Source organism: Rhinolophus hipposideros, assembly GCF_964194185.1.
Source record: "Rhinolophus hipposideros genome assembly, chromosome: 16".
Classification (NCBI taxonomy): Eukaryota; Metazoa; Chordata; class Mammalia; order Chiroptera; family Rhinolophidae; genus Rhinolophus; species Rhinolophus hipposideros.
The window spans coordinates 35,789,217-35,802,694 of record NC_138062.1 but is presented as its reverse complement, the minus strand read 5'-3'; the positions used below and the strand labels follow the sequence as shown (position 1 = coordinate 35,802,694).

Below are 13,478 nucleotides of genomic sequence, written 5' to 3'. Positions count from 1 at the left end.
TTTAAATGGGAAAAATAGACCTGTGCTCTAGGTTTTCTGTATAATATATACAATATTAAAGGACAAAAGAGTGCTTGCATAAGTGATGAGCTATATGCCGTATCCAGGGATGGGAAAAACTCAAGATTTTAAACGAACAGCTTCCCCCCAATTAATTTATAAATTCTGCAGTGCATTCACATAATTCAAATTCAACAAGATTAAGAAGTATACAATGAAAAATCTCTCTCACTTATGACCAACCCTGTAAACAGCAGTTTAACTCTCTGTAGGTAGCCGTCTTCTTGGTTTCTTATGTATTTTATAGATACTCTATGCTGATATTATTACGTATGTGTATGGTTGCCTCTTTTTAAACAAATTGTATCATGCTATCCACTTTTTTTTTTCTACTTGGGTATCTTCCCAAATCAGTGTGTAGTTTCCTCATTCTATATTTTTACAGCTACATAGTATCCCATCAAGTAGATATTCTATGGGATACATAATGATTAAAAAAAAAAATCAATTTCCATTAATGGACATTTAAGATGTTTCCAGTCTTTTGCTATTATAAAAATTATTGCCTCATTTATTTGATAACCTTGTATATTTGATGTTTTGCTTATGGAAAAATGTAGGAAAATTACAAGAAGTGGAATTGTTGGATCGGAAAGTAGGCACACTTATAATTTTGTAAGATATCGTCCAATAGCACTAAGTAGTGGTTGTGCCTTATATTCCCACCAGCAGTGAATCACAGTTTACTATGTTAAGGGGTAGTCTAAATGGAGAGACATTTCATCCTGCATTTTTTGTGTCAGGATGTAAAAAAGTAAGGCTGGATGTTTCATAGATTTGTTTAATATCAAGCGTATTTCCTATTATATTTATAGTGTGAATTGAATCTTTTTTATTTTCCACCTTAAGGTATAAAAGTACACCTGTTCATTTCTATTTATGTAATAGAAGCTGTGAGTTTTACAGGGAGACTTTTAAATTTATGTAAATTTTATTTATACAAGTCTTTGGAAGCAAGCTTAAGATCAAAAAATTAAATGTACTTATATTTACAGAGATATGAATTTCATGAAACCCATTTTGTCTAATTATCTGAGTAAAGTACCATCTTTACTAACGTATCATCAGAAGTACATGAAGACTAGGATTTTTTTTTTTTAGTTTTAAGTGTACAAAATAATGTAAAATTAATACAAGTGAAAGTGTTCTAGATCCCTGGGGAATGTTTTTGGAATCTGTCACCACCATGTTTCTTTCACACAGTCAAAAATGAAGAGGACACCTTTTGTACCTTTTTTTTATGATGAGTTTCGAGAAGTTAAGCTCTTGAGAGTATATTAACGCCAACAGGAAAAATAAAACATAAAAATTTAGGAGGGAAAAAAAGACAGATGATATCGTATTAAGGATCTGAGGTAAAATTCATATTTACTTTAGGAAATTTTATGTTAGAAAAGAACCATTCTCTGGAAGTGTAACTCTTGTGTCTGCATGTTCACTTTAAAAAAAAAAATCTTATCAGAAAATGAAAACTATGATGTTTTCTGCTTCAAAGGCCTTTGAATGACATTCAAAAATATTTTTCACAAAAAAAAACCAAAACAAAACCTAACAGATGTCCTTCTTGCACTTAATAAATGATGCTTGTTAAAATAGTTATGTATTCATATAAAGGTGATTGTCTTAAAATGACAAATTTAAGTCAGAGGCTGGGTGTATAACAAGTGAACGTTTTAATGAATAATAAATTAGGTTAATTAACATTTTTCTAAACTTTTCTGAAGTTGTTTTATCAGTAAGTGCTTAAAGTCTCAGCATGTTTTCTTTGATGATATGACATGTATTTTAAGGTGATTAAGATTGATGATTGGAGTTAGTTTTAACTCAGAACATCTGTTATACATGCTAATAGTATGTACACACCACCATTCATTAGCTAGATGCTTCTATGGGCTAAAAGCAACCTAGCAAGCATTTTTCAAAAATCATGTATGTTATTTGCTAGTGGACTTCCTTTTTTTCTGTGCTTTTGTCATGCTTTTAAGGTGTTTTAGTAAGTTCTAACCGTTAGAACTTCACTTTGTGCCTTCCTAATTGAATGTGTTACAACTCAGTTAAATAAGGCTTTAGTGGTCAGGAGTTAAAAAGCATTGCAGTATGTGTTTATGAGCTGTATGTTTATCTGCTTCTTAGTTTAGGACTGATGCTTATTATTTTGGCCTAAATATTTTGGTAGCAAAATTCATATTCAAAATACACTCAATATAACAAATTCCATATTTGTACACACAGTTTTGAATACATACTAAAAATAGAAACATAAAGCTGACTATTTTGTTTTTGTATTTTCTCCATTTATTGGGTTTCCTTCTTGTTTCTGTGGTCTCTCTTCTCCTGCCGTTTTCTGCATCTTTGTCACTTCTTACCTAGCACTTTCAATGGTGGGAGTGGAGATAGGCAGCAGGGCAGAAGCATGGGAGGCAGAGTTCAGTGGAGAGCACACAGAGCATTTAGAAAGAAAACCTCAAAAGTCAGTCTGTGTCCATTTTGGGTGTAATTGTACTTGTAATCCACCTATTAATGCTTATGACTCAACTAGAAAATTAAACTTTAATATTAGAACAGAGCAAGAGGTAGCTGATTCACAGGGGTGGAGTATACATTGTAGAGCATAGTTGGAGGATAAAACTCTCTTTAGTCCCTCCTGTAAAGCAGGGTAAGTCACAGTACAGGCAGGAGTTATACGATGATGGATTCCATGCGTGTAGGTTTGAAAATCCCATTTCCAGACATGCTTCCTTATCGCTCAAAGTTAGAAAACAACTTCAGCCTCAGTAAATTGTTCTATGATGTAATTAGACCAAAAATAATGTATTTACATGAAATCATTTGTTGCCAGTGGATTCTAATGCTGCCAAATAGAAGAAATTATTAAATGACTTTCCAGTCGATTCCTTTCTTGATTAAGAAGATTGGGGGGGGGGGATGAATGGACTGCAAGTCATGGGCTACATTTATTTATTTTTTTAGTCTCCGAATAGGAAGATTGCCTTGAAAACAAAAGCTATCCATTTTTAATTTTTGGTCTCCTCTTTCTTTTTACAGAAAGTGCCAGAAAAAAGCAAGAAGGGATCGTGGGCAGTTCCCGTGTGTGTTTTGCACAGCACACCCCGTCTCTTCCCGCAGAAAGCCCTCGGCCCTTGAAGCTGCGGAGTATTCTTGACATGAGCCCTTTCACAGTGACCGATCACACCCCGATGGAGATCGTGGTGGATATTTTCCGGAAGCTGGGCCTGAGGCAGTGCCTTGTCACTCACAATGGGTAAGTCTGCTCAAAGAACACAGTTCACTTACCAGAACGTTTTATCCTATTTAGTGGAACTCGTAGGCAGTTATTAGGGGAGAGTGCAATAATCTGCTCCCAGGCGGGAAAGTCTGCCTTTCAGTATGGTTATAATAAATACACGGTCCGGCCCTCGGCGTCACACTTACCCTAGAGGGACAAAGGTGTCACCTCCCAGATCTTTGCCAAAATACAAAGACACATTTGTCAGGAACACTTCAGAGTTGGCAAGGAGTGCTGAATCATCTCCCATATCCACTCAGCACTTGGAGTACGTCCTCTCTTAGAAGAGCAGTGGACGTAACCTGTGCGGATACTGCAAAAAACTTCTTTTTGTAAGTCATTCATTTTTAGAATATGTATTTCTGGTACATCTAGAGATTTTGCTATTACTATTTCAGCCATTATTCGATTTATCATGTAACAAGGGCAATAACATATAATTAAATAAAATTGGTAAATTAGCTAAAAACCTCCTTTAGCAAATGCTTTGTTTCCTCTTTTCTATTTTCTCCAGTCACATATCTTTTACATAAACTGCTAATTACAAATGAATACTCTTGTGTTTAACATGTATAAATTGATTAATTGATTAGTCTGCCCTTTACACATAAACCGCCAGTGTTTCCCCAGGATAGGAATATAAGGAAGTTTTGTTTGGCTGATGTCACAGGTTCTTTGGGGACACGATACACAGTATGCTTTGGCAAACATACTCCTTCATTGTCTGCTCTGCTCTGTTCCTGGACCTGGGATCTGTTTCTCTCTCTCTCTCTCTCTCTCCCTTTCTCTCTCTCTCCCTCTCTTCCTCTCTCCCTCCCTCCCTCTCTCCCTCCCTCCCTCCCTCTTTTTTTCCATTATGTTACTGTTCCTAGTTGAAATACTGAAGAATGTTGTTTTACCTAAAAGGCTAATCACAGAAAGGCTAGAAATGAGAAACAGAGGGTGTTCTTGGATTATGAATAAACTGCAAGCATAGCGTGAAGCTGGTTGAAACCCTAAATACTTAAGAGAATCAGCAGGTTTTTTAAAAACAACATTTTGTACAAAACACATGACCCCGTCTCGAGAAAGGAGGAAGTTATTAAAAAAGGAAGGAAATGTGTTTGTTGAACACTTTCTTCACGTTACTCATTCAGTTTCTCAGCCCTGCGCAGAGTAGGTGGCAGTATCCAGACTTTACAGATGTAGTAATTGAGCTCAAAGGGGTTTAATAATTTGCCCAGTAAACGAGGTTAGCAAATCACAGATCAGAGAAGCAAATACATTTTCAATTTTAAAACCCAACATCTTGCTACTGTTTTACCCTGTAATTGACTAATAGAATACAAATATGTCTTCTTTCTTTGTGATTTCCTAAACTACTACTGTTTTCTTAGACAATGTATTTAGACTGTATTGGGTTAGGAATAGACATATAAAGCTGGAGAATTAGACCTACGTTTACTGCTTTCACTGTGCTAACCAGTTACATAACTCTAGGTAATATGAAATAAAATTTAAGTGATAAAGCTCTCAATTAAGGTCAGAAAGTTTGGAGTTATTAAACATCACAGGTATTGATTGGAGATTATGTAGTAAAATAACTATTTTCTTTAGTTTACTGTTTAATTGAAAAAATAATGGTGCCACACTTCACTGTTTAAAAACTTAGTAAGTCCATGTTAAATGGAGTAACTTTTCATAAAGCTTTATACTGGTTCTTGGGCCCTATTAATTATAAATGGCCCAGCTGGAAGCTAAGCAGCTGAGTTGTTATAAACTTTTACTTGCTTTGCGTTGTTCTCTGTGCCTGGCATGGTTATCCTTTCATCTACTACCAAATATAAATGTCATTCTATTCATAATTAACTATGATCACAAAGCTATATGGGTTAATGACCATATTTCACTTTGCTGATTAATTCCCAGGTTTTCTGCAGCCCAGATAGTAGAAAGGAAAACATTTAAAAGAAATAAAAATAATGAAGTGTGGGGCAGGGGAGGGAAGATAGTTAATTAAAATCTTACCTGATACTGCCTATTTATAAGAAAGCTTGGAGTAGGGGGTGGTGTTTTCTATAGCAACATGTTTGATTGCCTTGATTATATTTTCTTTATTTCTGTCCTATAAGAAAAATAGATAGATATAGAAAGAGAACAGATCAATTGGGGTGGTGGCTATTACAACATTTTCTTTGAACTGTGTAAGGAAGTAGAGTGTTTTATTCTCACTTACAGTTAAATGATTTAAGCCCAGAAAAGAAATCATATGTTCAAGTTTTTAGTGTAGAGTATGAAGTTCTGGACAATTGCTAATATTTTAAAGTTTATGCTGGGTCCTTGGAGGTGGAAAGTAACTATTTGGGGGAAAACATATAACAAATCTAGTACCTTGGATGCAAAGAGAAAATGAGACAGAAGGATGAAGAGGAAGTGTGTCTATAAGTTTTTTTTTCAATTAAAGTTTATTGGGGTGACAATTATTAGATGAAGTTTTAAAGATGTCAGTTATAGATGTCCCACATTATTTTAATTAGCAGAATTTGTCAGAATGTTTTAGTCTTGATGGGACCAGCAGGATGTTAATGGGCATTGCTCAAAAAGAGGTTTGAGATCATATAAATTAGGAAAGTATGGGATTAAATGCAATTGAGGTTTCTTTACTGTGGAACTTCTCAGAACTTATAAAATGTGGATATTGTTTGATTCTCAGATGGGATATGAAGCCTTTTTTTTGATGAAAGAAAGGGTCAGTATTCTTAGGACTGGTGTTTCTTGGAACATAGATTTGGGACAATGTTTGGTTATGCTCTATTAACTCTTACATCGTTTGTTAGCCCACAAGGAAACAGTAAATTATTATTTACATCAGTCACATTTCCTATTGATTTTCCTTGCACTTCCTGAAATTAACAAAGCAGCACTGAACCTGGCCTTACTATTCTCAAATCATTCTTCTCTGTTAACTAAAGAGAGGAAATATATTTATTTCCTCCTTTTTAGGGCTATTACTTTGTACATATAAACATCAGCTTGTAAATCACTAAATTTGCCCTTTGGTCCGTAAAAAAATTATAACTTCTCATTGTGTACTTTGTGATTTGGCAGAGCTTACTAATATATTAACTGAAATTGATCATTGTGTATAATTGGGTAGAAGAGAATGAGTAAGAATTAGACTGGAATTATTTTAATTGCCAAGATTTTCACATTTCCTGATTCCAACTATAAATGCAAGTGAATTGATGAGTTTTTTGTTGTTGATCTGACCTTAAACATTTAGTCAGAGAACACTTATTGAGTGATCGCATGCTTATTTTACCGTATTTCCCCCAAAATAAGACCGGGTCTTATGTTAAGGTTTTCTGCAAAAGACGCATTAGGGTTTGTGTTCAGGGGATGTCATCCTGAAAAATCATGCTAGGGCTTATTTTCTGGTTAGGTCTTATTTTGGGGGAAACAATAGTATATAGTGCTGTGTTGGAGACTTTTGGAGGGGGCACTTGCTCCCATGCTCTGAGAACTTTTCAGTTTATCTTTGTTCTTAATGATCAGTACATTACTTTTAAAAAAGAATGAGAAACATTAGCAGGGAACCTGTTTATGTGTTTCCCATTCCCTACCCTCCCTGCTTACCCACCTGTCACCCAGGCATCACCCTAAGGAACTGTTTTATAACTGACATACTGGTATCTGTAGGACCAGACTATGACTAAGTGAAGTCCCCTGGTGACATTCTTCTTCAAAGAAGTCAAAATGTTCAAAGGCAGTTTAACAGGAAAGCTGACTTTACTTGATCACCAGGGAAATGTTCTGACCCAGAAGGGCATTCTGGATGGGCTTCCATCATTTCTAAAGATGCAAGTTTTTTAAGGTTTTTGACATTCACTGTCTGTGTTGCCATATATTGGAGTTAAATTCATTGGCTTCCATTATAAAACCAGTAACCATGATTTTGTTTTAATAATTAAAAGTTTAATTATTTTCAGTTACCCTTCTGAGAATTTATGTCCATTATTTTGCTTGATGTTATAATAATATGTTAACTGAGAAGCAATCATTATTTAGAAACACATGCATAAAGTGAAAGTCATGTCGATCCCTAATCATAACTAAATCTCATTAGATTATTTGAAGAAGTAGCATTTGGCAGGTCCTGAAAATTAGGGGGTGATTGTGTTGATTGGCATTTTTATTTAGTTCACGTTGCCTTTAATTTTAATTCCAAATAATAGTAAAATACAAGGGATTTCTTAAATCTCTTCATAGGCAATACTGGCTAAGCGTTCTCCGACCTTTTCACTGCTGAGACAGATCCAAATAATAGCTGCTGCGTTTGTGACACTTCAGATAGTAGAAAAATATTTTTCTCAAAGGAAGGAACACTGAAAATGAACCTGAATTTCAGAATTGTATAGTTGTGTATTAACATTTTTTTTGTTCTTTTTGTAGTCATCTTCACTGTGAACTTTTTTAAATTTTGATTTCTAATTTAAAAAGGAAAACAATCCACCAATGTTTTAAAATAGTATCACTTTTGAAAGTCAGTAGAATTTATACAGATGGGACCTGGGATTTCAGATCTTTTTTGTTTTGATTTTTCTGAAGGTTGTTGAAAGCATTCTTATGGTTCATGTTTTTATTTTTTTTTCTCTCATTCTTTGTTATTATTGGAACCTCTTTTAATTTAAGTTCTCACAGTTATTAGCATAACATGATCTGTTTCAGGATTGTCTTGGGGATCATCACAAAGAAGAACATATTAGAGCATCTCGAGCAACTAAAGCAGCACGTCGAACCCTTGGTGATTAGATATATCAGATCTCCTCCTTAGATATCTTAGCAGTCAGGAAGCATGAAACTTGTGAACTGTTCAGTTCTCACTTTCCCAGATAACCTGCTAAACAACAAAATCCAACATGCTGCCAATAATGTTTATATCTCATAATATGCCTGTAAGAGAAATTTAGACACGTGTAAATCAGCATTCATAGGAAGCAAGCAGAAGTTAACATTTCTCATCAGAATCGTTAGTTGCAGTGTAAGAACTGTAAAGGGTTTGGTAGTTGAATGAGTAAATATTGGACAGTTTTGAAGTAAACGCAATGAATCTGTCGACTTTAGTGATTACACCGGTCTCAGAAGACACCTGACTGGTTAAAAAATGTCTACCCTGTCACCCCAAACTCCCCCTTTTTTTTTAATGTTTCCTAATCTTGTGGTAAATCTAAGCTCATCAATGATTTTAACTGAGCTTAGCAGTGGTAGACTTGCTAACAGTTCAATGGATTTTTTTTTTGTGGGCACACTAGAGCATAATGTGTACATATATATATATGTGTGTGATCATAGCATTAGTTCTTTTTCTGCTATACCCTGCATACTTTCAAAGTCCATAAATGTGTGTCCTGCCATTTCATTAGTGAATTGTTCCTAGAATATGTGTGTACCCCTTTTGTATGATGCTTCTAGAATGCTGTAAGCAGCTTTTAGGATCAGATGCATTTGTTTTAACTGGCTTTATGTCCTAGCGGTTTCATGACTAAAAGATACATTTTGAATGATCTTACCTTATAACCTAAAAATTGCTTGGCTTTAGCAATTAATGCCTGAAATCATTTTGCCCTGCAGTTGTCATACCTATATAAAATATGTCCCAGTTTGTTTGGTACACAACTGATTATTGTATTCCTGTTGTATGCTAATATTTCACAAGTGTTTCATGCATCCTTTTAAAAAAAAAACTACTAACCAGAATACTAAGGAGCTACTCATCCATTCTGCTTTGTGCTTCACCTGTAATAATCCTTTAGGACTGCTTCTTGATTTTCCATCTGTCTTTTAATGTAAGCATTAACAACTAAGACTTTCATAAAAGCACTGTATCTTAACTTTTTTGGCTAAAATCAAAAAAGGAAAACATTGATGAGTATACTAGAAACTTGGGCTGTCTTATAGTTTATTCTTGGGGTTCTGTATTTGGGGATTGAAGCTCTGTGTTGACCATTTTATCTCAATTGTATGTGCTTTCATGAAGATTCTGCATACAACTGGGCAATCCCTAAGTTATTTTTTAAAAGTTAATTTTGGTTTTTAAAAAAGTGGAATATTGATGGGATTTCATCATCAGACCTTTTACTGCTTTCTTGATGTGATGGGAATGAATTTTCATTCTCAAATGGGATCTGTATCATTTCTTGTTCATACATGCTCCCATTTTTGTGTTACTTTTTTGTTGGCATACATTAATTAAAATAGCTCTACTTCAGTGAGAGTCTCAGTGGAAAGGGCATCGTACTATTAGTGACCACAATACTTTTTATATCAAACGATGGTTGCTGGATAATTTAATTATCTTTACCAATAAAGTATTTTTTGAAAATACAAAATCAGGCTGCTTGCTCTATTCCTGTCAACAAAAAGGATTTAGCTATAAATTTAGCTTTGCTTTTTCTTTTCCCTTTTATTTTAATAGCAGTCTTCTGTTTATGCCTTTTAGGCGCCTCCTTGGCATTATAACAAAAAAAGATATCCTCCGTCATATGGCCCAGACGGCAAACCAAGACCCCGCTTCCGTAATGTTCAACTGAGTCCTGTAGATGAGGAGAGAGAGGAGGCAGAAGAGGAAGTTCGTTTGTTGAATAGCACAACTCTGTAACCCGAGGGAGTCGTCTACTTGTTTTTCTCCTTTAAAAAAAAAAAAGAAAGAAAAAGAAAAAAATATAAAAGCCAGGTTTTTGCAACATGGTTTGCAAAAAATGCTGGTGGAACGGAGTTGTTGTTGGAGGGGGGAAAGGAGAGAGAAGACGAGGGTGCTCTTTCCCCTCCGACTGAGAGCAGCCAGTCAGCTCCTGCTGTTCTGCACTGGATGTGTTCAGCCGCCGCCGGACAGATGCAGATGGACAGACGGACGGATGGACGCGAGTGACAGTGCAGGCCTGAGCCTCAGAGGAGAGGGCCCAGAGCACCTGGCCTGCGGCTCCAGCATCGCCAAGACGCGTTATCAGTCCGTGTTTCTGGAGGGATTACTTTGAATTGAGCCATCTCTAAGACTGCAAGGTCTTGCCCTTTTTAAAATCAAAACTGTTCTGTTTAATTCATGAATTGTATAGTTAAGCATTACCTTTCTACATTCCAGAAGAGCTTTTATTTCTCTCTCCCTCTCTCTCTCTGTAACAAAGCCTCTTTAAATTGGTGTACCCTGTTGAAGCAGTCCTTTCTCATATTGAGATGTACTGTGATTTTACTGAGGTTTCATTACAAGAAGGGAGTGTTTCTTGTGCCATTAACCATGTAGTTTGTACCATCACTAAACGCTGTGAGCAGCACACAGGCTGAGCAAACAGGTAAAGTCTCGAATGAAGTGTGTGTGCTGTGTGCGTCAGACTCAACAATGAAACTTGACTCATAAGGATAAACAGTTTTCTTTTTGTTTGTTTTTTTCCTCTCAGACTTTATGGGTAATATTACCTTGTCTTATGCATATTTTCTATTTCTAAAACTACTATGATATTACAAGTGCTGTTCAGCGTAAGGAAACAGTGCTGATGCTTTGACAGTCAAGAGAAGGAAGTATTCTGTTTAGCTGTACCTGGTGTTAATTGCATGTTTAAACACTGGAATTCTTTCCCCTGAAATTAGATCAGTCATTTTGTTTTTTCCCCTCAGTATATTTTACTGCTGACACTGAAGAAGAAATGTAATTCATAACTTGCACTAAATGTATACTTCTTTTCTTAAAAATCTACCATTCTTATTTATATTTTTATGGATTAAAGTTTATAAAATACAGATCAGTTATTAATATCTCACTTAAATAATTTTACCTTTTTAATGTGATTTTTATAGACTAATTCAGACTTAAAAATAATGGAGATATGAACAAAGTTTACAGTGGGAACAAGGGGGTGAAAGAGGTCGTGGTTATTTCTCTGATCCAATGTGTCCATAAACCTGTTCTTTCACTGCCATCCCCTGGATTATGTCTTCTGACCTGTCCATTTTGACTCATTAACTGGAAAGTTGAAACACTACAAATAACTTTGCAGATTAAAAACAAAAGTTAAACAGTGTTAATCTTTTTCAAAAAAATCAAATGAAAACAGTAAAATTGCAAAGGTAGAAGGTAAAATTTTAATCTGAACATAACCTTTGAAATCTTTGGGTCTGTCACATCCTTAAGTGCTCAATGATGTTTTGACTCTTCGTAGTACACATTTTTTCAGGATGAGTTTAAAATGTACTGGGGTAGGTTTGGGATTTTTGTTTTCGGAAATGTCTGTCTTAATCATGGTCTTCATTCTAGCAAAGGCAGTTACCTTGAAGAACTGGCCTCAGTGTTCTGTGATTATGCATTTTTAGTAGAAAAATGAATTTTTGCAGACATTTTCTGAAACACAAGTGGCAATGAGCCGTTTTTACATTTTGGAAGTGTTTCTTCATAGTTCTTAATATGTTTGTAAGATCTGTAGGATCACACAGCTCTGTAGGATCTTAAAGATTTATAAGATCATGAAGCCATATTAGAATGACAATTGATAGTTCAGCAAAATTTTAGGAATTTCACAATGAAACATCCTAAGTTTTGCTATCTGCCTAAAATTAGTATTTTGTCCTAGTTACTTTCGCCCTTTTGCAGATTTCACATTTTCTTAATGGCCCCTTCAAAGTTTATTTGGCCACTCAGTGAAATCATTTCTAAATAATGGTTCTGTATATCTTATCTCCAGCTTGCGTTAAGTGTATTTCAGTTGTACAAATACACTGCTAGAGTATGAATTCCTCAGCACTGGCTAATGAATAAATCGCTTGTCCTCAGTTACAAGCCTTCAAAGAGAAACGGGTTTCTTTGCAGATAGATTCATAACATTAAACTTCACATTGATTTCATTTTTCATGTTTCCTTTTCGATTTCAGGTCCTCCTTTCATTGCCTGTCCTGCCCCAGAGACAGACATTTCAGGGTGGATATTCAAGGTGGATATTAATTTTTTTCTTGGTATATTTCTATCCCTGATGTGTCTTCCTGCTGAAATAACAGGAAAAGTGCCGTATTTTTATGCACTCAGTGGTTTTCTTTGGTATTACTATCAGTTCCACTTTCTTTTTGATACGTTGAGGTGTGTCTGCTTTCTAACCAAACTGTGAAATAGTGAAGACCATGAAACATATGTGCCTGGCAAACTGGAAAATTAATTTACCAATATAATAAGTGGAGCACCTCATTTGAGTACCCTTTTTGAGAAGGCATGATGGGAATGGGCAAGAGTGTCAGCATCTCTTATCAATAATTGTTTTTTTCAGTTTTGATTCATGAAGAATGCTTAGTTTGTTAATCTGTGATGTTGCCTAGAGCTGTATTTATCTGTTTTTATTTATACTAGTGTAGTAAAGCTGCATATCATTACAGTAAAAATGATTACTGTGATGAGTTAATCAGAATATCTATTAAAATCTATATGACAATGCGTGGTTTGGCCTTTAATTATATCTGTAACAGTCTTCCCACTTTTACTGCTGCTCTGTGCAGGGTAGGCCAATACCCCCGGTACATGCAGCCTCAGGGTGATATAAAGCTTCTCTCAGGTGACAAAGCCATTTCTGTACTTTGCAAGCAAGGAACAACAAAAGACTCGATGTTGGATTAAACAGCAGGATATACATACAACTACCTAGCCATAGTATAGAGTCTCCACTTGTCAGTGAAGAGTGCAGGTTTGCTTCCAAAAACTTTTTTTTTAAAGAAACATGTTATTTGCATGAAGAGAAAACACGTGAATGATCACGGTTTTTTTTTTTTTTTTTTTTGTTTTTTTTTAATTTTACCTTGGAAATTTACTAACAGAACTGCCTAAAAGGAGGTGGGTGGTAACATTTGAATTGCTGAAAGATTTCAGTAATCTTCTAATATTAAATTTTTACTGAAAACACTTTACAAGGAAATTCCAGGATAGATCTTTTCTCATTCATTTCATTTGATCATTTACTAAGTATTTATTGAACATTTACTATATGCTGGGCATTATTCTATATTCTTGAAGCTTACATGCCAGTAGGGAAAGAGACAGATACATAGTATGTCAGATGGTGATAAATATCACAAATTAGTTCAGCAAATTTTAAAAAGTGATTCCTATGTGCCGCACATTGTTAGA

At 35.1% G+C, this 13,478-nt stretch overlaps 1 protein-coding gene across 10 annotated transcripts in view; it reads left to right on the top strand.

The window, feature by feature from the left end:
- CLCN3 (chloride voltage-gated channel 3) overlaps positions 1-12,791 on the top strand; it is an 82,497-nt gene extending 69,706 nt beyond the window's left edge. For 5 of the 10 annotated variants that reach the window (XM_081075459.1, XM_081075456.1, XM_081075458.1 and 2 more), the window contains 3 exons: positions 3,106-3,322; positions 8,054-8,129; positions 9,825-12,787. In XM_081075459.1, the coding sequence (XP_080931585.1) occupies positions 3,106-3,322; positions 8,054-8,129; positions 9,825-9,983 (452 nt within the window). In that variant the 3' untranslated portion in view covers positions 9,984-12,787. Of the gene's footprint in view, positions 1-3,105; positions 3,323-8,053; positions 8,130-9,824 lie in introns of all 10 variants that reach the window. The other 5 variants (XM_081075464.1, XM_081075462.1, XM_081075463.1 and 2 more) reach the window with 1 other exon arrangement.
- Positions 12,792-13,478: the final 687 nt, after the last annotated feature.